The sequence below is a fragment of the Mauremys mutica genome, chromosome 7 (assembly GCF_020497125.1).
Source record: "Mauremys mutica isolate MM-2020 ecotype Southern chromosome 7, ASM2049712v1, whole genome shotgun sequence".
NCBI classification, from domain to species: Eukaryota; Metazoa; Chordata; order Testudines; family Geoemydidae; genus Mauremys; species Mauremys mutica.
The window spans coordinates 1,859,692-1,885,519 of NC_059078.1; the positions used below are offsets into that span (position 1 = coordinate 1,859,692).

The 25,828-nt window shown below is 46.0% G+C and overlaps 3 protein-coding genes and 1 long non-coding RNA gene across 7 annotated transcripts in view; 3 read left to right on the plus strand and 1 right to left on the minus strand.

Annotated features, from left to right (window-relative positions):
* The first annotated feature begins 900 nt into the window (after positions 1-900).
* On the plus strand, positions 901-6,915 carry RPP14 (ribonuclease P/MRP subunit p14). Its single transcript, XM_045025867.1, has 5 exons — positions 901-1,036; positions 1,137-1,221; positions 1,416-1,492; positions 5,928-6,006; positions 6,780-6,915. Exons 1-5 carry the CDS (start codon positions 939-941, stop codon positions 6,834-6,836), a joined length of 396 nt encoding a protein of 131 aa, XP_044881802.1. The 5' UTR covers positions 901-938; the 3' UTR covers positions 6,837-6,915.
* Positions 6,884-7,740, plus strand: HTD2 (hydroxyacyl-thioester dehydratase type 2). The gene has a single exon (XM_045025866.1). It carries the CDS (start codon positions 6,884-6,886, stop codon positions 7,397-7,399), a length of 516 nt encoding a protein of 171 aa, XP_044881801.1. The 3' UTR covers positions 7,400-7,740.
* Positions 7,741-10,327: 2,587 nt separating this feature from the next.
* On the minus strand, positions 10,328-15,961 carry LOC123375008. The gene is made up of 4 exons (XR_006581289.1): positions 15,686-15,961; positions 13,828-13,969; positions 10,981-11,156; positions 10,328-10,879 (listed from the first exon to the last, which is right to left on the minus strand). It is a non-coding gene; the product is annotated as an uncharacterized LOC123375008 (long non-coding RNA).
* A 2,009-nt stretch (positions 15,962-17,970) lies between these two features.
* PXK (PX domain containing serine/threonine kinase like) overlaps positions 17,971-25,828 on the plus strand; it is a 49,449-nt gene continuing 41,591 nt past the window's right edge. The window contains exon 1 of one of the 4 annotated variants that reach the window (XM_045025517.1): positions 17,971-18,201. In XM_045025517.1, the coding sequence (XP_044881452.1) occupies positions 18,100-18,201 (102 nt within the window). In that variant the 5' untranslated portion in view covers positions 17,971-18,099. The remainder of the gene's footprint in view (positions 18,202-25,828) is intronic. The other 3 variants (XM_045025516.1, XM_045025515.1, XM_045025513.1) reach the window with 3 other exon arrangements.

The window sequence follows — 25,828 nt, forward strand, 5'->3', positions numbered from 1 at the left end:
TGCTGCCACTGGCCACGGTACCTGGCTGAGGGAGCGGCTGGGCTGCTGAGGTACGAGCGGGGCTGATTGTCTCTCACCCCGCTCCTGTTCCTCCCGGGGTTCTGTCTGCGACCTGTCCCCGCTGCTCTGAGCCTGGCCGGCCTGGGCCCGCCCCCACCAGCCTTTTCCCGCCCTCGGGGCGCCACGTTTGGCCCTTCCCTCCCGCCTTCGCTAGTCCCTTCGCAGCCACACTGATTGACACCTGCCGCGCTAGGCCGGGCCGCGCGGCCAGATCCCCATGGCAACGCGGCGGCCTGAGGGGGAGGGAGCCCAGCAACTGTCACCAGGCCACAGCGGCGCGCGGAGAAATCGTTAAGTCAGCGCAGCATCGCGCACGCGCCGTAGCCCGGTCACTGGGGAGCATCGCGCACGCGCAGAGCAGAGTCGAGCCCGACGGGCGCTGCCGGAGCTGCGACAGCAACAAAGGTGCCGTCCCGCAGGCTCCAACCCCCTCTCCTACTTCTCATCAGCCCCACTGGGACGCCGTAGGGGGCGGGCCGTGTCGATGTCCCCCATTGGCCACGAGGAGGAGGAGCTGCTCGCTGATTGGTCGGTGGGGCGGACAGAGCCGCTTCTCCCCCCCAGGTGAGCTAGGAGAGCGGCCGAGGAGCGCGGGGCCGGTTCGGTTCAAACCCCCCCCGCTGGGCGGCCAGTGCCTGTGACCCCGCGCCGCTGTAGCGCTCCCAGGCCGGCCCGGCGCTGCGCGTGCGCAGAGCTCGGCCCGGCGCGCGCGCCCGCCGCTGGCTGCAGGGGGAGCCCCGGTAACTGAGCCCGGCTCCGGGCCCCCACCCCGCGGCCGGGGGTACAACCGGCGGGCGGCCGGTCGGGCCTGGCATTTCCGCGGCGCCCCAGCGCCTCGCACGGCTCTGCCCCCCGCCCGGCTCCCGTGTCGGCCTGGCATGGCTGAACGGGGCGGAGGGAAGGGGCCCGAGCCTGCTGCCTTCGGCAGACTGGTTCTCAGGAGCGCTTCTGAGCACCACTACATGAAGATCTGTTTGTAAGTTCAGCCTCCCCCCCGCCTATTTTTAAATACAAAATCCAGTTTCAGCTCACTAGACGTGACTAATAAGACTTGATGGAAACATTGTTCTTTTCAGAGAATTTCAAGGAGGTGGAATTAGATTGAATGCTGCTCATTTCAAGCAACTTGTTATTTCAGCACTGAAGGAATTGCATGGGGAGGTATGAGATCATTGACCCTGTGATGGACTATTGTACTCTTCTGAATTCCGTGTAAATATAATTCCATTGACTTTTTTTTTGTATGGTCCAGAAGCAACCATTATGATGATCTAGTTTCTAGTGTAAGTTCCTGCATAATAATGGCCAAAGAACTTCTTCTAATAATTTAACAATAGTACCCTATTTGTGCATAGGTTGGTGCAGCCTTGCCTGTTGATGTCTTAACATATGAGGAAAAAACCTTATCTGCAATACTAAGAGTTCCTAGCAGGTAAGACACTGATTGCATATATAGTACCTTGCAAGTACCAACATGGAGTTGTGTAAGATGTATAAATAACCTTTAATTTCAAAATAACTAGCTTACAACTTCTGATAATTTCCTATCAAAATAAGAGAGAAAATAATAGCTGTGATTTCATAGAAATGCAGGGCTGGAAAGGACCTTGGGAATTCTTCAAATCCAGCCCCTGCACTGGGGCCAGACCAAGTAAACCTAGACCATCCCTGACAGGTGTTTGTCCAGCTTGTTCTTAAAAATCTCCAGTGATGGAGATTCCACAACCTCACTTGGAAGTCTGTTCCAGTGCTTAACTCCCCTTCTAGTTAGAAAGTTATTTCTAATATCTAACCTACCGGCAAATCTTTCTTGCAGCAGATTAAGCTCATCACAACTACTTCTACCTTCAGTAGACAGGGAGAACAATTGCTCACTGTCCTCTTTATAATAGCCCTTAACATAATTGATTGTTATTAGGTCGCCCTTCAGTCTTCTTTTCCCAAGACTAAACATGCCTGGATTTTTTAACGTTTCCTCATGGGTCAGATTTTCTAAAGCTGTTTGTGTGTTGCATTCTTTGACAAGGTAACAAGTCTTGTAGATAGGGGGGAAGGGGTAGATTTGGTATATCTTGACTTCAGTAAGGCTTTTAATACTGTCTTGCATGACTTTCTCATAAACAAACAAGGGAAATACAACCTAGATGGAAGAGCATATTGAGTGGGGTCTTGTAGGGATCAGTTCTGGGTCCAGTTCTGTTCAACATCTTCATCAGTGATTTAGATGATGGCATAGAGAGTTCACTTATAAAGTTTGTAGACAACACCAAGTTGGGAGGAGTTGCAAGTGCTTTGGGGGATAGCATTAAAATTCAGAATGATCTGGAGAAACAGTCTGAAGTAAATAGGATGAAATTCAATAAGGACAAATGCAAATTACTCCACTTAGGAAGAACAATCAGTAGCGCAGATACAAAATGGGAAATGACTGCCTAGGAAGAAGTACTGCGGAACGGGATCTGGAGGTCCTAGTGGATCACAAGCTAAATAAGAGTCAGCAGTGTAATGCTGTTGCAAAAAAGCAACCATCATTCTGGGATGTATTAGCAGGAGTATGGTAAGCAAGACACAAGAAGTAATTCTTCCACTGTACTCCGTGCCGATTAGGCCTTAGCTGGTGTATTGTCCTGTTCTGGGTGCCACATTTCAGGAAAGATGTGGACAAATTGGAGGAAGTCCAGAGAAAAGCAACAAAAATAAGTGTAGAAAAACATGATCTGTGAGGGAAGATTGAAAAAATTGGGTTTGTTTAATCTGGAGAAGAGAAGACTTGGTGGAAGGGCATAACAGTTTTCAAGTACATAGAAGGTTGTTACAAGGAGGAGGGAGAAAAATGGTTCTCATTAACCTCTGAGGATAGGACAGGAAGCAATGGCCTTAAATTGCAGCAAGGGAGGCTTAGGTTGGACATTAAGAAAAATGTCCTGTCAGGGTGGTTAAGCACTGGAATAAATTGCCTAGGGAGGTTGTGGAATCTCCATCATTGGAGATTTTTAAGAGCAGCTTAGACAAACACCTGTCAGGGATGGTCTTAGATCAGGGATTCTCAAACTGTGGGTTGGGACCCCATTTTAATGAGGTCACCAAGGCTGGTGGTGTCCCTGGGCCCCAGCATGTCTGAAGCCCAAGCCCCACCACCCAGGGCTAAAGTTACATGCCCCCCGCCCAGGGCGGCAGGGCTTGGACGGGCTCAGTCTTCAGTCCCCCTTCCTGGGGTCGTGTAGTGATTTTTGTTGTCCGAAGGGGGTCATGATGCAATGAAGTTTGAGAACTGCTGTCTTAGATAATGCTTAGTCCTGCCAAGTAGGCTTAGCAATCTGGTGGCAGCTCCCAGAGGGGATTCTGTGATCCAACCCATCACAGTGGTGTAGTCGAGCAGGATCTGTGCACAGCTGATTGCTTTGAGACACTGGTAGTGATTTTAAGTGAATTTTACGTGTGGTGGTTGGAGAAGAGACAAAGTGGTTATTGGTTTGTTGTTTTCTGTTTGCTTATTTCGGGTAAGGGAAGTAGTGACCAAAAAGGAAGTGCCAAAAAAAAAAAAAGAGTGCAGGGGGCTAGACTAGGTGGCCTCTCGAGGTCCCTTCCAGTCCTGCGATTCTATGATTCTTGTGTGTTTCTGGGATGTGTGTGAATGCTGCTTAGTGATCACTCAGGAGTGTTTTGTTGTTTTTTTTTTTTTCCCTAACTGCACGTGAATTTCAAGAGATACCTGGGGGGGGGGGGGGCACCTGGCCCAGAATTGGTAGACGCTTCATCCTTCACTGATATGAGACAATCCATTGCTGAAAGAGGGAGCTTTTTCACACTCAATTATCAAGTGGCTGCTTAAAAGTCTGGAGGACACTTATAGCCTTATTGGCCTCTAGATAGTCTATACTGTATTCTTATACTGCCCTCATCACCATGGTAGCTGAGTGCCTTCCAGGAGTGCATTAAATGACATGGTTTATTCTATTCTCATCCTCTGCTCGGGGAGAATTACATGTATAGCGTAGTGTCTTTTTTGTTTTGGATTTTTGCATGTACACACTGCTACGTGTTAGAGAAGGCAGGGTGAAGAATGTGCCTGGCACCTGGAGTGGAGGAGGATCAGTTGTGGAGCAAAACTGTAAATGATTCCTCTCCATTTTAAAAAGCTCTGTGAAAAGCCTTTTTAAGGTGTGAAATCCAGTACCTGGCCTTTTAGAGCAGTCTTTACATCCTTATTATCTTTCAACGTTAATACTGTGAGGTCTGCCTGATTTAGATTCTAGAAGTTAGAGCAAGGGCGTTGAAAGTTTGTCTCTGATCCTGACTCTGCCACTGACTTGCTCTGTGACCATGAGTAAGTTACTTAGCATCTCTGTAATGGTGTCCCCATCTGTAAAATGAGGATAAGTGAGCAGCTTTATAAGGCACATTAAGACTTTTTGATGTAAAGCACTAAATAACTTGGGGGTAATCATTTACTACTAAGGGCTAGTCTACACTGGCGGCTCTAGCGGCAGCACTTTAATGTGCCTTGTGTGGTCGCGGCACAGCGTTGAGAGAGAGCTCTCCCGGCGTTCTAAAAAATCCACCTCCACGAGGGGCGTAGCTTCCAGCGCTGGTGCAATGTCTACACTGGTGCTTTACAGTGCTGAAATCTGCTGAGCTCAGGGGGAGTTTTTTCACAGCCAACTGAGAAAGTTGCAGTGCTGTAAATTGCTAGAGTAGACAAACCCTAAGAAAAATGGTAAAGCACCAGGAATCAAAAGAGCAGTAAAAAGGCAGACTAAGAAACCACCTCAAACGCAACAAATTTCCATTGGCATTTGTGGGTTTCAACTATTTTTGACTCAGAGACCACAGAAATGTGACTGGTCCAGAATAGTTAAAATGAACACTGTGGTCTAAAAAGTGGCTAAGTTGTGTAAACCTCACAACATCTTGACAGATCTGCCTCCTGTGTGTAGTCCTATCCACTGCATTCACTTACAAAAGTAAGTGTTCAGTACTAGTTACATCTGCAGAGCCAATGCAGGTTAGAGTGAATTGGATAGTGTTCCTTGTGCATCAACAGAATTGGTTCCTGCATTCCAGGCAAGGCTTTGGAGCTCCGCTCCAGCTCCAGGCAAAAACCTGCAGCTCCACTGCTCCGGAGCTGCTCCGCACTCTGGCTCCGCTCCAAAGCCTTGGTTCCATGGCCAGTCAGTTACACCTGAGGTTAATCAGTTGATGGCAGTAGGGTTGCTCAGGTGGCACTGAAAGGAAAATTGGGCCCACAGAATCTATTACTGATGATGAAGCATGACCTAGAAAGAACCCAGCTTGATTTTGCTAGGCTGAGTATGCAGGGCTGGAAGTTAAAGACTCAAACATCTTTTTACTTAAATTGAGCAAACTTGATACGTACTCAGTGAGACAATAAACATGGATCCATACAGTGTTCCTATCTTAAAACATGAAATGACCAGGAGTGGATGATGTGGTACTGAAATCTGTGTCTGTTATCCCTTGCTGTGGGAAGAGGTCAGGAGCAGTTGGGAGATTAGGGCACTAAAGATGAATAGAAGCTATTGGGGATGGGGAAGGGAAGGAGACTAAAAGCACAGAAAGAGCAGTTCAGGAAACAGGCCCAGGAAAAAAGGGTTTGACAAGGGCAAAACCCATGAGCATTGATTGTATTAAATACTTCAAACCATAGATAAGACAAACTACACTGAAAGGTAATTGTGTCACAAACTTGTCACCAGAGCCCACTGATGAAATTACCAGCTGTAAAATGCAGTTGGGAGTTCATTATTCCTTCTGTTTCGGGTATCTCTATTTAAGCTGTATACCCAGCAGCAAAACCTTTGAGGCATGTGAATCCTAATCATATAATTAATGTTGTCATTATTTAGTGGCCTTGTCAAGCTGTGGAGTGCTCTAACACTGCTGGGCTCCTACCAGAACAGGAAGTGTGCTTTCAGAGTGATACAGGTAAAGCCCTGGGGAACTCTGGGACCTGCCCCTGAATTTTAGTCCTCTTTAGGGTTACTCAGCCTACAAAACCTCTTAATAGTGACATGGCTTACTTGTGTAAAAACTGATCCGGTTTTAGAGTTAAATACCCTTAAGGATGGGTGTGAAACAGATTGGTGAGAGATTGAATCAGTCTGTCTTATAATTGCTGACATTCAGTCTTGCATTGTCATGTCCAGGTCTCTCTTTATATTGTACCCTAACAATCACCTGTTGTCATATCTGGGGTTGTCTGAGGGGAAGTAGATGCTGGGAATCATCTTTCCTTTTGGGGGCCCACATAGATGCGATGTTGTAAAACTAGACTCTTGTGTCTGAGTTTCATCACTTTACATATCTACTACAGTGAGGTCAGGTCTGACCTTGTTAACAGATTTTTGAGGAAACTAATTTCCATGACAGTTTGTCCTTGGCCCCTATCTGGGTAAAAAACTTGTATTTTTCCCCCACTGTGACTCACCCACTTCAAACCCCAGTGCACTCGAACTCCAGAGCCCAATGCTTGTTCCTTTTGAAATGCTCACTTCCTTCTGCCACGTAACGTTCAGTAACCTGAGTCTGGGAGCTGGAGTTGGTCTCCAAGGGGATAGTTGAATAACATGGTTGGCTTAAGTTGCTCTAATTTTGCGTTATAGGGGAGGAATTTGTTGTGGTGTTTTTTTTATCTTGCCTGCTGGAAAGTGTTTGGTATGTGTGATGTTTTCATAATATGTCATTTTTTCCCCCACCAGACCTCTCCATTTCTCCTTGCATTATCTGGGAACAGTAGAGAACTCATCCTGGATTGAATACACAGGAGACATGGTTGGACTGTAAGAAGCAGACGTTGCTCAAGATGTTGGCACTACTCAGACCTAGAATTTTTGGTGGGGATTTCAAAAGAACCATCCTGACAAAACCAGATATTGCCAGCTCATTGCTTAGCTCTCCCTCTCTTCAGTGTTTACATATACGGGTTGGAGACAAGGCTGAGCTTACTAAAGCCTTCACACAGAAGGATGTTGTTAGTTTTGCTGACTTAACTGGGGACACAAACCCACTGCATCTGAATGAAGACTATGCAAAGAGAACTAGGTTTGGGAGAACAATTGTACATGGAGTTTTGATCAACGGACTTATTTCTGCAGTTATTGGTACTAAAATGCCTGGCTATGGTTGTGTGTTTCTTTCTCAGGAAATTCACTTCCCAGCTCCCTTGTACATTGGAGAAGAAGTCTTAGCTGCAGCAGAAGTGACGAGACTGAAAAGATCTGTTGCATACATTTCAGTATCATGTACTGTTAGGGAAAGTGAAAAGATTGTCATGGAAGGGATAGTGAAAGTCATGGTGTCAGAAGGTCGGCGCTCCTGACTGCACGGCGCTTTATTCTTTAGTAAAATTCAGAAGTACGTGGGGGGGCTCACATGTATGGTACCTCAAACCTTGGTAGGAGGAAGCCTGCAGAAACACTTTGAAGGACACAGCTTGCTGTCCATTTTGAGAGCTACTGTGCCTTGTAGGTGAGAGATGTAAAATATCACTTTTGATGGCCTGTAAGGACACACGAAGATCAGTATGATCCATATTTACCTTACATCTATTACCATTGTGTGTCACCAAGCCTATTCTGTTTCCTAGCTCAATTGTCTTTCACCAAAATAAACACCATTCTTTACTGGAAGCTTTTACAAATAAATGTTTACTTCATGTAATGTTCTGGTGTTGGTCAAGAGATTCCTGTCCCCTGACTAGTAAACATGGAGCCAAGATAAGTATCTCAGATAGATAAATATAGTATTCTCTTGGTTCCTTGTTACTATTGCACAATATGTGCCACATTTTATGTCTGATATATCGAGTTTTGAACTCTTGTTTGGTTTGAGGTTCTAGATATGGCAAAGGGCCAAATCTCTCTCTCTCACAGCCCCCTCCCCCCTTCTATGAATTCAATGAAGTCCAAGGGCCTACGGGGGTGAATAAAGCAAGCAGCATCGGGTTCATATTAACACATGCGTGTCATCCTCTCCCCTGACTTACAAGAATAAAAAGCTTTTTATTCAAACGCTGCCTTTATTAGGGTAGCTCTGATGTTTCTTTCACAAATTAATGCATTGTCCCACTTAATTTTCAAGCAAAAGGAGTCATTTGATTTAAGGCTATCATTAGGCCAAACAAAAATGGTCTGTGTAAAGGTCTTGGATAACCTCCTACCACTGCTAAACTACAAACTAAATGTCATGTGGCAACCTGTCACAAATGAAGGAACTCTTAAAACTAAATTATAAGGGAACTTTACAGACATCTGGCTACACATGGTAGCTTTATGAGCTAAACCCTTTATACTCCAGAATTGCTTATTGGGTGATCAAAATTGGGCCTTGATCTTCTTTGGAAAGAGGGTAGATAGAAGGAAGTGTTTTTAATAGCTCTGTTATTTCAGACAACACATGGAGCCAAATGTGCATGAGAGAGACAGGCAGAGTTTGATCAGATCAGAATAAATGAGGTGGCTGCTGTAACCTTAAATTTACCTGACAAGGTAGTTATCTGCCCCCTGGTACCATAGTGTTTGAGCAGACTCTTAAACTTTAATGTATTTCTCCTCTCAACAGACCTGTGAGGTCGGGAAGTGCTATGATCCCTATTTTTCAGATGGGGAAGTAAGGCCCAAAGAGACTAGGGGACTGATTTTTGAAGGTATTTAGACATCTAAAGCTGCAGCTAAGCACCTAGTGGGGTTTCCCATAGTACCTAGTCACCTATCATCATATTTTGATGTGTAATACCTTTAAAAATACTGGCTGCAAAAGGTCATATGGGACATTTACAGGGAATTAAACCTGGGGTTTCTAAAGTCCCATGCTAACACCCCAAACCCTGGGCTGTACTAAATAGCGAAGTCTGACACCATTCTCAGAGCTGCAGGAATCAGAGAACTGGAGGGGGCCTCAAGAAGTCATCTAGTCCAGTCCCCTGCACTCAAGGCAGGACTAAGTATTATCTATACAATGTAAGCTAGAGCAACGTGCTGTGTATCTGATGGCAGTTTGGCTCATAACTTACTCTGTGGATACAATGGATAGTCAGAGTACACTAGGCTGACTTCTGCTTTAGCAGCTGTAGTTCCTTTTCTCTCTTAAAGTTAGTCTCATTCCAGGTCTGTTGATGATATCTATATATACTAAATCTCTAGGCATGCTTACATTAAGAATGATACGTTGTGAATAACAGAACTGCCAGCCAGAATTAGGAGGAGAGACAGACAAAGCAAACATCCATTCTTAGACCTTAGGCTTTGGACTCTGTGGGAGCTTGTTGGAACCATTGCCAGAATCAAGAGCTTTCTACTGACCAAGCCTGTGTCCCACTGTACAAATCTGGGGTCTGTCAGCTTGAGCGTAGCAGCTGTCTTCTGTGAGGGTGTGGTAGCCTTTAGACTTGTCCCATACAGGGCTTTATAGATCAATATTACAGTTGATTTTTTTTAAACACACAATAAGTCAATCTAGCCTTTCAAGCTGAAGCAAATCTTTGATCTACACGAGCATGGTCATGTTTAAACAGCACAATTCTCTGTTCAAATAGCAATTGACTAAAAAATTGGTGACAGCAAAATGTAGTGGTAGTTTAAGGACAGCAAGAACCCGTAATGTACATCTGGTTCTTTAAAAAGTTTTTAAAGGTATCCAAGACATTTTAAACTGCACCCTAGAGACAATATTGTGAACAAGGTAAAAGTAAGAGGTAGCTGCACAATCAGTGACTTTATAAGATGAAACAGAGTAAAATAAGAGTTTGTTTATTTGAAGGCAAGTGTAGTCCGTTTAATTTCATGACTTTCAAGCAGATCTCAGTTTCAACTGCTGTTGTTGCAACTAAAAAGAAAATGGCAGGAAGCAGGGTCCCCAGAACGAAGACTTTTTCACTGTTCAGGAGCTAGAGAAAAAGTAGATCTCTTCTTGGCTGTGAAACTTGCCGCTGAGTTAATAGCGTACATAAAAATGGCCCAAAGGTCCATCTAGCCCAGTATCCTGTCTTCCGACAGTGGCCAGTGCCAGGTGCCCCAGAGGGAATGAACAGAACAGGGAATCAAGTGATCCATCCCCTGTTGCCCATTCCCATCTTCTGGCAAACAGAGGCTAGGGACATCATTCCTGCCCATCCTGGCTAATAGCCATTGAGGGACTTATCCTCCATGAATTTATCTAGTTCTTTTTTGAATCCTATTATGGTCTTGGCCTTCACAACATCCTCTGGCAAGGAGTTCCACAGGTTAACTGTGCATTGTGTGATGAAATACTTCCTTTTATTTGTTTTAAACCTGCTGCCTATTCATTTGGTGACCCCTAGTTCTTGTGTTATGAGAAGAAATGAAGTCAACTTTCAAACCTCAAACTCTGTTGATTATTCTCCCGTGATAGCTCAGACTTTTTAAAACTTCTCTATAACACAGTTTTATTTTTGTCTTGTGACAGATTGTCATCTCTGGTGATCTGTTTGAAAACAAGAGACAATTAAGTTAAAAAGAGAAGAGGGCTCATCAACCAGCTGGTAGTTCTTCCTGTGCGCTCCATTCAAGCAATAATTAGTACTCTATATCAGCATTGTTTTGCATCAGATCTTTTTAATAGCCCTTTCAGCTTCTGTGTATAGCTCATATACATTAGCATATTCTGAGAATGCTTAAAATAAAATTGGTAGCTGATAATGTTGACGCTGAAGCTTGTAACTGACAGTGTAGCTTCTGATACCATCACATTCAGCTCCTCCAACTCCTTTTGTCATGGGGTCTTGCTTCAGAGCTTAAGGGAGACTGGGGGCACTGACAACAATTACAACTCACCCTCTCTGCTGGGGAGAAGAGCTTAAAATTAGGCTTTCAACAATAATGACCTTGAAAACCTAACTTTTAAGAGTTGCTTATTTCAGTCATATAAATAAGCTGTACTTACTAGGGTTGGTCTGTACTTAGATGTTAGTTCAACATAGCTTCAGCAGTCCGGGTGTATGAAAAATACATACCCTTGACTGAGAGCTATGCCAACCAAACCCTCAGTGTAAATGCAGCTATGTTGATGGAAGAACACTTTTGCTGATGTAGCTGACTTTGTTCAGAGAGGTGATGTTCCTAAAAAACACGGAAAAAACCCTTAGCTACATGGACATAGCTAAGCCAATGTAGTCTCTGTAGTACAGATACAGACTATGCTCTGGAAAACCAGTGCAGACTAAAAATCATTCATATTATGGGGTTGCTGGGAGGAAATACTACCAGAGCTCCCAGGCCTTTGAAAGTAAATGAAAATCCAGATGAATTACAGTACATATGGGGAGGCCTTAAAGAACTCCCAACAGGAGACTACAGAGAAAGCACTACTTTCATTGCTGGATTATCTGACACCAGAGATCCTGAAAGAATTCTGGTGGTAGCACCAGACAGAAATCTGATCTACAAAGGATTTTGATAGTCCCAGACCTCCACTAGGCAATACTGTTGCAATGGAAATAATTTACAGTCATTCAGACTTCACACACAAGGCTATGTTCTGCAAAAGTGGAAGATTTATACAATTGAGAGTCCTGTGTTATTTCAAGGATGTTCTTCTCGCAAACAAACTCCTGGGGAAAATCAAACTAAACAACTGATGGCAAAGTTGAGTTCAAATTGGCTATTTCAGTCTCTGTGGAGTAGCTATATGAAGTCTTGTGTTTAAAAAAAAAGTTTCCTGTTTTTCTCTGTCATTGAGACCATAACTTCTGTGATAGCTCAATGTGCAAATGCTCTAATTTTCTTATGGCACTGTAAGTGAATCATTATTAAACTTCCATATAATCCAATGTAGTGCCAGACAGTTTGCGTTCCCTTAATCAGTGTTTGTACTTTAGCAAAGTGATTTATATCAGACAAATACTGATTTATCATCTTATTTCTCAGGTAGGTGGGTAATGATGTATATCAGGATCATAGAAATCATAGAACTGGAAGGGACCTCGAGAGGTCATCTAGTCCAGTCCCCTGCACTCAAGGCAGGACTAAGTATTATCTAGACCATCCCTGACAAGTGTTTGTCTAACCTGTTCTTAAAAACCTACAATGATGGAGATTCCACAACCTCCCTAGGCAATTTATTCCAGTGCTTAACCACCCTGACAGGAAGTTTTTCCTAATGTCCAACCTAAGCCTCCCTTGCTGCAATTTAAGCCCATTGCTTCTTGTCCTATCCTCAAAGGTTAAGAAAAAACAATTTTTCTTCCTCCTCCTTGTAACAACCTTTTATATACTTGAAAACTGTTATCATGTCCCCCCGTCTTCTCTTTTCCAGACTAAACAAGCCCAGTTTTTTCAGTCTTTCCTCATAAGTCATGTTTTCTAGACCTTTAATAATTTTGGCTGCTTTTCTCTGGACTCTCTCCAATTTGTCCACATCCTTCCTGAAATGTGGCGCCCAGAACTGGACACAACACTCCAGTTGAGGCCTAATCAGCGCAGAGTAGAGTGGAAGAATTACTTTTCGTGTCTTACTTACAACACTCCTGCTAATACATCCCAGAAGGATGTTCATTTTTTTTGAGGTCTGCATCTACTACTGTTTTACTCTAAAGCTCATTACACTCATTCTATAACAGTGAAATTCATCTCAGTGCAGAGGGACAGAACAAGACCTGTGCACATCTAAGCCTTGTTTTTAAGGTCTTATGTGGGACTTAAGTGGTGCATAGGTCTTGGCCTGACCAGCTGCATAGGACTGAATTTACTGTATATGCATAAAGAGAACTTCCTCTGAGAATATTAGAGATGTTCAATCATTTTATTCTTTCCTGCTTCTGGCTCTTTGTCCCCCTACCGTGCTCACCCACGCAAAAAAACAAAAACAAACAAACAAACAAAACACATCCCAAAGTAGTGGAGGAGCTGTTTTGATAGTGGATTCATGAGAGCTGGACTGCTCCCCCCCTCCCCCGTCCCTGCCTTGTGTGTAAACATTACTATTATCCTCAAGCCATGATTATTTAACCTATTTCAGTGACAATAGATTGTAGTAGATACCAATGGCAAAGGACAACTGCTGTAAGTTTAACCCGCAGCCGTGCTGAGGGGAAGGATGCTGATACACATTGCGTGATTAATTAGCAGGATTTCCTCACATGATCGACTTCATCACTTCCCGTTGGTATTGCTGCAATAGGCTATTTCCCAAATGTCCTCATTACCTTTGCCCTTTGTACCTTTGTATATAGTGCTGATCACAATCAGCCTCTATGCTAAGCTGGGGAGAGTAAATTATTGGTCCAGAGATGAGGTTTGAAGGTATTAAGAAGTAAAATGCATATTGTCTTACAAAATCTAATTGTAAACAAATTACACTCAATGGTGGAATTTGTCTATTAGAACTGGAGGGAGGTGGGTTAGGGAAGGTATCAATAGAGGGCCCGTTTGTCTTCATCCTTGTTTCTTGCCTATTGTCCATAGTGTTTAGGTAGCCTCTTACACCCATGTCATGCAGGTATAAATGACTAGGCAAGGTGCAAAGCAGTAGAGAATCAGAGGCATAAGGTTTTGTCTATCCTAGATTCATTGATATTGCTAAATGTTGTTTGCTTATCCTGAGTTGATTGAAATGTGCCTTGGGTCCAGACCCACCAGGCCTTTGGTTGGTTACTAGTGGTGCTAAGCAATGTTTCAAACAGATTAGGCTTTTGGGGAGTAAAGAAGAACTGAGCCTGAATCATTCTAGCCTCAATTGCTTCTTTGCCAGCATGATTAGAGATGCTGTCACTAACCTTTAAAAATGACCTACCAGCCCTGGAGCAAGGGAGAGTGTCAGGAGCAGAACTACGGGCCCTTCTCCTCAGCTGATGAATCTTGTATCGTTTGCTGGCCAAAAGTCCTCCATCCCTGCCCATTACGCTATTGATGCCTTCCAGAGTATCTCTCACCTCCTTGGAAATACATTTATTCACAATTAATATAATTCATTTTGGGAACTATCGCCAACCTCAAGTTTTTTATTTTCCACTGTATAAATGCTTCTCCCCAGGCAGTTTAGCAAAACCCCCATGATGGTAAAATATTCTAAAGTATAAATTGTCCGGAGATGTTTGTGTATATTGTGAAGTGAATGGTGTTTTGTCCTTACAAAGCCGCATTGTAATGCAAAGGTAAACAAAAGGAGTTTAACAAAGGAGCAAGGGCTGTAATCTGGCTCCTTGAAACTGGAGGAGGTCGGATGGGACCAGGTGGGAGTGGACAAGGCCTTTTTTTGTATTCAGTGTGATCTCATCTCAGGAAAAATGTTGAAGCTGCTTCATCTCTGAGGCACTGGGTTTACCCTGGCGACTCCTGGCACAGAACCAGCACTGACTGCACATGACTTTCAGTTTCTTTTTCTCAGTTTGAGGTGCTTCACTTGGTTTCTTTTCTGTTATTACATTGGGCCTAACACAGTCAGTTGCTGAGCCTCTTGACTCCCAGTGAGGAGTCAAGTACACTCAGGACCTCTCAGGATCAGGCCTTCCCTGAATAACCTCTGGGAAGATTTTCAAAGGCACCCAACTCCTATTCTCATTTTGACTTTAATTCCTTTTTCTTCTACCTCCCTTGGTGTGCAGTTCTGTGTCCATTTGATATAATGGGTCAAGTTTGAGGGGGTTGTTGGGTAAGAGCAGTGGCACTGAAACAATTTTTATAATGGGGGTGCTGAAAGCCATTGAACAAAACTGTAAACCCTGGATATGTTGGAAACCACTTCAAGCTAGGAAGTGCCACTGCAGGCCCAGCATTCCTAGTTCCAGCACCCCTGGGTAAGAGACAGTGGATATCAGTTTGGAGCAGTTACCAAATCTAAATCCAGATGCTGATAGCCATAAACTGTAGGGAGTCAGGGAGCAAAATAGGCATCTCTGAAGCAAGGGTAATGGAGGGCCCTGCTGGGCATGGGATGAAGTGGTCTTGTTCCCTGTTGATCTGGGGTTATAAATAGCAGGAGGAGAGGGGATCATTGCTGGGGTCAAGTTGGACAATGGGAGAGAGTAGGGAAGGGAACAGTGATGCTTCAAGTAATAGCAGGTGGTGATTATTCTAAGACTATGAAGAAAGCAATAACTCTGCAGCCACACCTATTCATTTGGTTTTAAATGAGACTGTAAATGCTTGGGAAGAGGGACGGATCATGTCCCTCACTGTGTTTGTACAGTGCCTGGCAGAATGGGGTCCAAATCCTAAGTGGAACTTTTTAGTGCTACAGAAATCAAATCATAAATAATTTTGATGCAGCACCCTACTTAAGGTGGGGTAGTTCAGTTTGGAGCTTTAAACCTTTGTAAGAAATCTCACTGCGATGGCAAAAAAAACCCCTCAGAATATAAACTGAGTGCAATTTGGATTTTTTGTGGTAGTTTGATTAAAAATAATTTGTTACAGAAAGAATAAATAGAATTAAAAATAATAATAAAACAAAACAAAAAAAACCCACCACCACCCCTTCTAGCAACTTTTCCCTGGATTGTGTAACTTTTCTTTGTACCCCTTTTGCAAAAAATCTGCAACATTTTGGGACCTGTCTTTTCTTCACAGAGTTGCTCCTCATGTGCGGATTCCTACAAAAGCAGTTCTACACAGGTAAATGACCTCAATAGTGTTAAGGCAGAATAACTTACGAAATGCATGGAATGGGTGCCAGCTAGGTGTGCTGATCTGTTGCTCTCCTAGCACATGCGATCACTGCTCAGGACCCAGGGTAGAGTGCAAGTTGTATGCAATCGGGTACATACTGGGGTACCTGCTGGAGATGGAAGTGGAAGCAGTGTGGAGTGAGTTGTAACCAAGGTGAAGGTAGAAAGGAGTGAGTCTATCCCCTTAACTTAGTTCCATGTTATCACAGTTTTGGGTGGCTAGAGCATGGCCTGTCACAACCTTGCCTGCCAGCCAGCAGAGTTTTTGTATTGCTATAATGTGAGTGAGGCTGTGGAGCCCCTCAGTGCGGAGCGGGGTCCAGGCCTGAGGCTTCTGGGGACCCAGTCCAGAGGGCCCTGTGTGGAGCTGCAGCCCCTGGATGGGGGTCCAAGTGTGCAGAAACAGGGCTTCCAGCAGGGTGGGGGGGCCTGCCCAGGTCTGTGGATGTGGGTCTCCTGGCTGGGTGTGGTGGGGCCCCTGAGGGATGGCCCCTGGCTGCCTGAGGTGAGCACCCCCAAACCCCAAAGCTGTGAATCCCCTGGCTGTGTGTGTCAGGGGCCCCCAAGGTGAACCCCCCCCAGGCTGTCAGTCTCCTGTCTGGGTGTAGCAGGAGGCTGGGGTGAGCGGCCCACCCTGGGGTGTGGTGGGGCCCCTGAGGGATGGCCCCTGGCTGCCTGAGGTGAGCACCCCCAATCCCCCGAGCTGTGACTCTCCTGGTTGTGTGGGGTGGGGGTGAGCCCCCCCAGCTGTCAACCTCCTGGCTGGGTGTAGCGGGGGCCCCTGAGGTGAGCGCCCCCCCCAGACTGTCACTCTCCTGGCTGGGTGTAGCGGGGGCCCCTGAGGTGAGACGCCCCTGGGCTGTCAGTCTCCTGGCTGGGTGTAGAGGGGGGGCTGGGGTGAGCATCCCACCCAGGCTGTCAGTCTTCTCACTGGGTGTAGCAGGGGGCCCGGTGTAAGCTCCCCCCCAGGCTGTCAGTCTCCTGGCTGGGTGTAGCGGGGGCCCCTGAGGCGAGCTCCCCCCAGCTGTCAGTCTCCTGGCTGGGTGTAGCGGGAGCCCCAGGGTGAGCACCCCCCCGGCTGTCAGTCTCCTGGCTGGCTGTACCGGGGGGGGTCCCAGGGTGAGCACCCCCCCCAGGGTGTCAGTCTCCTGGCTGGCTGTACCGGGGGGCCCCAGGGTGAGCGCCCCCCCGGGGTGTCAGTCTCCTGGCTGGCTGTTCCGGGGGGGCCCAGGGTGAGCGCCACCCCGGGGTGTCAGTATCCTGGCTGGCTGTAACGGGGGGGCAGGGTGAGCGCCCCCCCCGGGTGTCAGTCTCCTGGCTGGCTGTACCGGGGGGGGGCCGGGTGAGCGCCCCCCCGGGTGTCAGTCTCCTGGCTGGCTGTACCGGGGGGGCCGGGTGTGCGCCCCCCCCGGGTGTCAGTCTCCTGGCTGGCTGTACCGGGGGGGGGCAGGGTGAGCGCCCCCCCGGGTGTCAGTCTCCTGGCTGGCTGTACCGGGGGGGGCCGGGTGAGCGCCCCCCCCGGGTGTCAGTCTCCTGGCTGGCTGTACCGGGGGGGGCAGGGTGGAGCGCCCCCCCGGGTGTCAGTCTCCTGGCTGGCTGTACGGGGGGGGGGCCGGGTGACCGCCCCCCCGGGTGTCAGTCTCCGTGCTGGCTGTACCGGGGGGGGGCAGGGTGAGCGCCCCCCCGGGTGTCAGTCTCCTGGCTGGCTGTACCGGGGGGGGGCAGGGTGAGCGCCCCCCCCGGGGTGTCAGTCTCCTGGCTGGCTGTAGCGGGGGGGGCCCAGGGTGAGCGCCCCCCCCCGGGTGTCAGTCTCCTGGCTGGCTGTACCGGGGGGGGCAGGGTGAGCGCCCCCCCCGGGTGTCAGTCTCCTGGCTGGCTGTACCGGGGGGGGCCGGGTGTGCGCCCCCCCCGGTGTCACTCTCCTGGCTGGCTGTACCGGGGGGGGGCCAGGGTGAGCGCCCCCCCCGGGTGTCAGTCTCCTGGCTGGCTGTACCGGGGGGGGGCAGGGTGAGCGCCCCCCCCGGGTGTCAGTCTCCTGGCTGGCTGTACCGGGGGGGGGGGCAGGGTGAGCGCCCCCCCGGGTGTCAGTCTCCTGGCTGGCTGTACCGGGGGGGGGGGGCAGGGTGAGCGCCCCCCCGGGTGTCAGTCTCCTGGCTGGCTGTAGCGGCTGTGCCGGGTCCCGCGGCCTGACTGAAGTTCCGGGAGGCGGGCCGGGGCCCTGTCCCGCCCCAGGCTGCGAGCGGGGCCGGCGCGGGCAGGGCGAGCTCGGGCTTTAAGACCCGGCGGTGCCTGGCGCCTCCCCGGTGTTGACAGCGGCGGCCGCGGCGCGGGGCGCTGCTGCGGGAGGCAGGTTGGCGGCGCGGGCTCCGCGCTGCGCTCCCGGCCCGGCCCGGCCCGGCATGGCCTTCATGGAGAAGCCGCCGGCTGGCAAGGTGCTGCTGGACGACACGGTGCCGCTGACAGCCGTGATCGAGGCGAGCCAGAGCCTGCACTCGCACACGGTGAGCGCCGGCCCGGCCCGGGCCGGGCGGGGCGGCAATGGCCGGGGGGGGGAAGCGAGGAGCCGGGGGGGAGCCCCAGGGGAGGGGGGGTGCAAGGGGTGTGTGTGGGGGGGTGGAAGCCCCAGGGGAGCCGGGTGTGTGTGTGTGTGTGTGTGTGTGTGGGGCCGGGGTGTGTGTGTGTGAGGGGAAGCCCCAGAGGAGAGGGGGGAGCGGGAGGATGTGGGGGGGAGGAGAAGCCAGGGGTGTGTGTGAGAGAGAGCGAGAGAGCCGGGGGGGTGGGTGGGTGGGTGAGAGCTGTGTGTGGGGGAGCCCCAGGGGAGGTGGGGCGCTGTGTGTGTGTGTGTGGGGTGTCCCAGGGGAGGTGGGGAGCCAGGGGTGTGTGTGTAGCCTCAGGAGGTGGGGTGCTGTGTGTGCGGGGAGGGGGAGCCCCAGGGGAGGTGGGGAGCCGAGTGTGTATGTGGGGGGGGAGCCTCAGGGGAGGTGGGGAGCCAGGGGTGTGTGTGGGAGCCCCAGGGGAGGTGGGGCGCTGTGTGTGTGTGGGGGGGGGTGTCCCAGGGGAGGTGGGGTGCCGTGTGTGTGTGTAGCCTCAGGAGGTGGGGTGCTGTGTGTGCGGGGAGGTGGAGCCCCAGGGGCGGTGGGGAGCCAGGGGTGTGTGTGGGGGAGATGGGGAGCCGAGTGTGTATGGCGGGGGAGCCCCAGAGGAGGTGAGGAGTGAGACCTGGGGTATTGGCGTAGGGTGGGAACAAGCCCCAGGGCAGCTCACTGTGTGGATCTGGTGGCTCTGAGGCAGGGTTTTGTCTCCTGGCTTTCTACAGTAAGCCCAGTGCTGTGCAGCCCCTTCGCTTCCTCTTTCCTCAGTGGATTTGCTCTATGCCATGTGGCATACCTGTCCTTGTTTATTTGTATTGTGCTGGTCAATAAAGTCACAGTGTAAAAACACCACCTTCTTCAGGCTTGTACACACTACCAGTTATGTCGGTACAACTGGTGTCACTCTGGTGTGAATAAGCCACCCCCCTGAGCAAGGTACGTTACATCGACTTAAGCACCGGTGTGGACAGTACTCCTGCTGACATAGCTACGCCCACCGCCGCTCACTGAGGTGGTTTTATTATGGCGATGAGAGCGAACTCTGTCCTATTGGCACGTCTTCACCAGATGCACTACAGCGGCACCAAAGCACTTCTAGCGTAGACTAGCCTTTACCCAGGCCATCTCCCACTGCATCTGCACAGTTATGGCTGCTTGCTTTAGTGCCAAAGTAAGATTTTAACATTTCTTTGCTTTTGTTCGCCTTGCTGATCCATCACAATGATGGGAGTGGAGCTGAGGTCTAATGTTAGTGACAACATACGGTTAAGTTCTGCCACCAGTTCCATCTGTGCAACTCCAGTGAAGACAAGGCTGTGCAGGTGTAACTGAGGGCAGAATGTAGTACTCCGATTTATGATGCTTAGCCAAAAAGAACCCAGTTTGACTTTCAGCTGCCAAGCTCATTTTCCTGTGATGTCTTTACACCTGACACCATTTTCTTAAAAACTGAGCACACTTGGTCTGGGGTCACTGATAACCAACAACAATGGAATTCCATAATGCTATTTTTATTGGCCTGTTCTTGGCGTATAACTGCACATTTAAAAACTATGTTTACCATGGTATTATCAAGCAGTGCCGTGGTACAGAATCAGAAAAGGAGACCTGTATGGTATCACATGTTTCAGAGCTTTACTCACTTAGCAGGGAATGGAGATGTAAGAGATGAGACCAGGTGTACTTCCACAGCAGCAGGTGCATTGGTAAGAGACTTGTTTTGAACATTAAGGGGTGTGTCCTTCAGCCTTACTCATTGTTTAGATGCATGCATATCATGGCAGCAGGCTTCTGTCTTATTCCTTGTGTCTGGTGAATGTTGTAACATGAATAACCGTAGAGGTAGATAGTGCTATATTTATAGTTAATAAGCATTCTGTATGATCAAAATTGTAAGCATACAAATAATCTGCACTTCTGCAGTGCTTTCTGTCTGAAGATCTCAAATTGGTAGTTTAATGAAGTGACTTTTGTAAAGCAATCTCCCTCTGAACACAATTTCTCTCTTCTAACTATGAGGAATCTTTTAGAAGGCATCAGTGAGTTTAGAAGGCATGACTAGTGGTTTACAAGGCCAGGGCTCTAAATTCTGAGCTGTGTTCAAACTTGAATTATAACCAAAGTTATTTTAGGTATACTTTCTGACAAACCTTTTACTTGTCTCTGTAAACTGAGATGTGTAAGCGTGTTTAGTTGCATGAGAGATTAAGTAATCTGTTTCCCTGTGGTACCAAGCCAGATCCCAGTTTCATTGTGGGTCCCCCGCCCTCCCCCCTATTTAACTGTTTTCAACACCATTTATTACAATCCCTTACAAGTACAAAGATAACAATAGCTTTTTGTGTCTTTTCTTTTGGTTGGTTTGTGGGGTGTTTTTCTTTTTTGGTTGATTCTCTAGCAGGAATTTAACTTAGGAAAAAAAAACACACCAAGAGTTCTGTTGTACAGAAAGCGCTCAAAAGCAGTTTTCTATCCCAAATACTCTGTGTGATGTGACTTCCATGTGTGGGATTTCAGTAGCAAGGATTGTGACCCTTTGATCATTTGTCTCTGTACCTCCGTGTTAATTCACATTGGGGAAGATTCTAATAGTAATTCTGCTCTTCACCAGAAATGCACAAAAGATCAGAATGCAGTAGCACTGTGCTTTTGATTTAAAAGCTGTTTGGGGTGCGTATATTTCTAATAGCTTTTACAGTAGAAGCACTATCGTTAAGAATTAAAATAAAATGGTCTTGAGGTGTGCATAGTACAGATAGCCATTACCCCACGCTGCCTCTATGTAAACTAAAACAAAATAGCGAGTGCCACAGCAGTCTGGATTTCCTATTTGACATGAAGCTACTACCCTGTCATCTTGGATATCTGACCTTATCGCCTTGTTTCTGAGCTGGGAAACTGGGTGAGAGCAAGAAGGAATTGATATCTATTGCATCTGATTTGAACTTTTATGGGGAAATTAAATTACAGTAACAGATCCCAAGTGTAGCGGCAAGATTCTCTCCAAGAGGAGGCATTTGTCAAGACATCTTGGGGGAGGAATAGTTGCATTTTACTGTATTCCTGATGTAATGGAGCCACAGGGTGGTGGTTATGTTTTATTAACAGGAAGACTAAATGAAACTGAATGAAAATACTGAATGAAATAGGAAGACTAAATGAAAACCCCTTCAGGCTTTCAAAGAAAAGGCCCCAAAAGAAAGAAATACTGGCTATAAATGTGTTTATCCTCTACGAACACATGGAGAGCAGAATTTTCATAAATTAGCATTGCCTTATAGCAGATACGAAAAGGGGGTTATAAATAAAACTGCTGTTCATATTCCAGTGATACATTCTATCCATAATTTAAGGGGATGTGGCCATGTTAAAAATAATATTAAACAACAATTAAAATCCTTATCTGTGATACTGATGGCATCTAAGATTATTAAAGCAGAAAATGTGAAAGATCCAGTTATTTTTTAAAAAATCTTGCATCTGTGTTGGTTTGAACAATGAAAATAGATAGTTTCCTCTTTTGAGTCTGAAACTACTAAGTCACCTAGTGCTATGTTGTAATAGTTAGGCTGAAAATGCTGTGCTGATTGCTTAAAAACGTTCCATTGGATTTATCAAAAATGAAACACCCTCTTCCAGAGCTCTTAGAAACCAAGACCTGGGTCCAGATTTGATTTAGTGTTGTTGGTTTCTTATGACATCCAGGCTAGGAATACTCTGTAAAGTTGTAATAGGCTCCAGAAATGGTCAGAGTTTTGAATAAACCAGTGACTTATAAGATAAAGGTGATGAATCGCAGGGAAAAAAAATCTCTAAACACGGTAAGATACAAAGTGCAAGACAAAAACTAGTGATGGAGAAACTTAAAATGGACTCTTGTAGTGGATTAGCCTGCTTCTGTTAAATTAGGTCAAGTACAACAGTTTGGCTAGTATGACATTAAAATATTGGGGAAATGTAAATTCAATGGCATTGAATAGAATTCTACATTTGGCACCAGACTGATTCCTATTTCTTGTAGATGAGGAGGAAACTTCATCATGACTATCCCACTATGTATGTTTGAATTAGTCAGAAACCGAAGAGGGAATGAAATTGGTATTTGAAATGTTCGGACAAAAGTTTGCACTTCATGGTAATCAATGTAACTCTCTCACTTGACAGAAAGCACACACAAACATCTTAAACTTGTACCAAGTGTTGTTGTCTGTCAGAAAAATGGCTATAAAATCACTATAAAAATTACTCACTCAGCAGACTGGCTCCCCATGTGTCATAGGATCTTTTGAGTAGATACAGTTCAATGTCAGTTAGCACTGTGGAGCCTGTACATCTATAGGGTTCTCTTCAGCTTCATGCTGCAGCAACAAAATTGTCATCTGACTTTTGATTTTTGACTCTTTATTGCTAGTGAAGACTGAGGAGACAGCCCCTGTCTCTCAAACAAAAACAAACCAAAAAAGAACTTGATTTTCTTTTTTTCAAGTTTCTACACTGAAATATATATATATATATATATGGAACACCATGGTCTAGCTTTTAGAGAGCTCTTTTTCTGATTAAACACAATGTAAAAATTCTAGGATTTCTTAGCATGTATAATTGGACATAGCTCATTCCATGTCTCAATATATACCATGTATGTACTTTTGCTTTTTAAGCCTTAAATGGGAAACTAGTCTTTCATGATGTTCTCTGCAGATCCCTGCTGCAGGAGTTGCATGCCTGGACCTGCGAGCTGCAGAACTATTTAAAGTAGTAAAACTATTAGGGGGTGTGCATGCATGTCCTCTCTGGAATCAATTCTTTCCCTGCTTGGTGTATTGTACAATGAAATTACAACAGTGAAATGGAATTTGCCATTCCATTAGTCTGCTGCTTTAAGGTAGCCCAGAGGTTAAAAGCTGAAATAATTCCTCAAAATATATTTTGAAAGCTTCTCTCCTTTGAGTAACAATTAATAGGGACACTATTTTTAGCCATGTAATCATCCCTTTAGTTCATTTTAATGATTCAGATTTTTTAATCTGTCTCTCTAGATTGTTATGTAGTACAAAATCAGACTACATTTTTCTAAAGCTATAACTTTAGGAAAGGAGAGAATCTCGGTTGTTAGAAACTGTTGTAGATCCTTGTGCCATTAATTTGCAATGAATTCAGCCTCTTGTCTAGCATTTTCCTTTGCTTTGAAACACACAATGGAATCAGCATTAAAGGTGACCATTAACTAAAAAAACTGAGTTGTGTGTTTTGAAGAAAACCTCCAACACAGCCCAGTGTAGTTTTGTAAAGTACAGTCATAGCTTAAAAGACAAGATACCTGACTGTTGAACACACAGCTTATTTTAGTGATATCAGCATGAAGGTTTCTAATAGCACTGCTAATTATTATTGGTATTACTATAGCACCCAGAGGTCCCAGTGAGGATGGCAGCCAAATTATGTTGGCTGCTGTACAATCAAAGGAAGAGTCCCTGACCTGAAAGCTACAGCGTACTTAGACTGTATCTGTTGTATACAGTCTCGGGGATCAATTCTGCCAAGTGCTGAGTTTGTCCCTATGCCACTGAAGTCTGTAGGAATCCAAGGTGCATGGCATCTTGCTGGATTCTGTATGATCCTGTTCTAAGCACATCCATTACAGATGACCTCTAATAAAATTCAAAACACTTTGCGTTAAGACAAGAGAACTAGCCAGCTCTTCCTTCTTTGGGAGGAGGGACAGCACCTTTTCTCTGCTCTCTCCAAAGTGGTTTCCTTGTTCTGTAAATATCAGTGAATTTCAACGTGTCTCTCATTTTCTTCTGCTGTTGTCCTATTTTTTTATAAATTATTTATGAAATGGTGTGTACATTATAATAAAGTACAGCTGACATGAGCTGCATTGTTTATACTGCATGTAGGCATCACTTTGTGCCAGCAGTATCTTAGATGAGGTGGTTTAATGATGAATTGTGTAATAGTAAACATACTTTGCCCCTTATAAAAGGGACCCACAGGTCTAAGCGGCTTTCATGATCACACTGCTACTTTCCATACTAGAAGACTTCTAAAATAATCATTTAAAAGGGGCTTTTTAGAACCCCTTCTTAAAAAAAAAAAAAAAAAAACTCAATCCAATGTTTAAACTAGTATTTTGTTGATGGTTCTTGCTTAATTAGGTTTCCAGTTTCGAGCATTAAAAAGCTGGAAGCTTGAAAAGCTTTTTTGGCCTCTGATAAGCTTTTGGTATGAACTGAAGATGACCTGGATTTATGTACTTCTGTCAGCTTTTCAAACCTCCTTGGTATAAAACAGATGAGGAGCAAGGAACCCGTGGAGCAGCCTAATTTTTTTGCGTCAGAAGTTACTTAATAGTGAATTGATTGTGGAAGTGAAAGCTATTTCTCAGTCTGACCCAGTGGAGTCAGTGGATTGTGGGAGAGCTGATTGCAGTGGAAGAGGAGGCCTGATGACAAAAAAGTAGCTGGATGGGACAAGGGGGTGGGTGAGTGAGTTGTTGTTGTTGTTGTTATCCGAATCTGTCTTCTAAGGAATTTTCCTGTGGTGATGGGGATAGTGTATTGGAAGGGAGATAAGGGAAGCAGTGGGATGAAGCTGTGTTATTGGTATTTTATTCAGGAAAGAACAGTATTGTATTGAAAGCAATTTTATATTTTCCCAAGCAGTAATCGAATGGAAGCTGTGCCTCCATTCTGCCGGCCTGAGAGCATTCCTTAGTAGCACAGTGAGGTCAGTCCCTGTGTAAACAGTGAGCAGTAGGGGAGATTGGGCAATAACTCTGTTTCCTTTAAAATACTAGTAACGATGAATGACCAAACCTCATGAATCATCTTTCCCTTACATTCTTTCAGAGAAACAGCTAATGTTCCTTAGAGACTTGCTGAATAAGTGGTTACTACTTTTCCTGTCTGTGTATATATAAAGCAGTCTCTTCCCACTTCCTAAAATACAGCTTAGAAATCAGGAAATGGAAAAACCCAACCGTTAGCTGCGAATTAGGCATTTAAAGTGTCTGCTTAATTAATCTTTGTTAGACTGGTGTAAATCAGGGTTAACTTTGTTGCCTTTCATTGTACCTGGGTTGGGGATCAGGGCTCTTCTTTGGCTTTGGGGAAAGATAACTAATATAATTGGGTATATTAATAAGATGAATGAATGGTGTGGAAACCATCCTATGCTGATTTTATGTGGAGAGAGATTGCTTGAATAGGCCAAACATTGGCCAAACCGGACAGTCTCTATGCAAAAGAATAAATGGACACAAATCTGACATCAGGAATTGTAACATTCAAAAAACCAGTAGGAGAACACTTCAACCTCTCTGGCCACTCAGTAACCGATTTAAAGGTAAAAAAAACAGGAGTACTTGTGGCACCTTAAAGACTAACAAATTTATTTTAGCATGAGCTTTCGTGAGCTAAAGCTCACTTCTTCGGATGCATAGAATGGAACACCCAGACAGGAGATATTTATACATACAGAGAACATGAAACGGTGGAAGTATGCATACCAACAGGCAGAGTCTAATCAATTG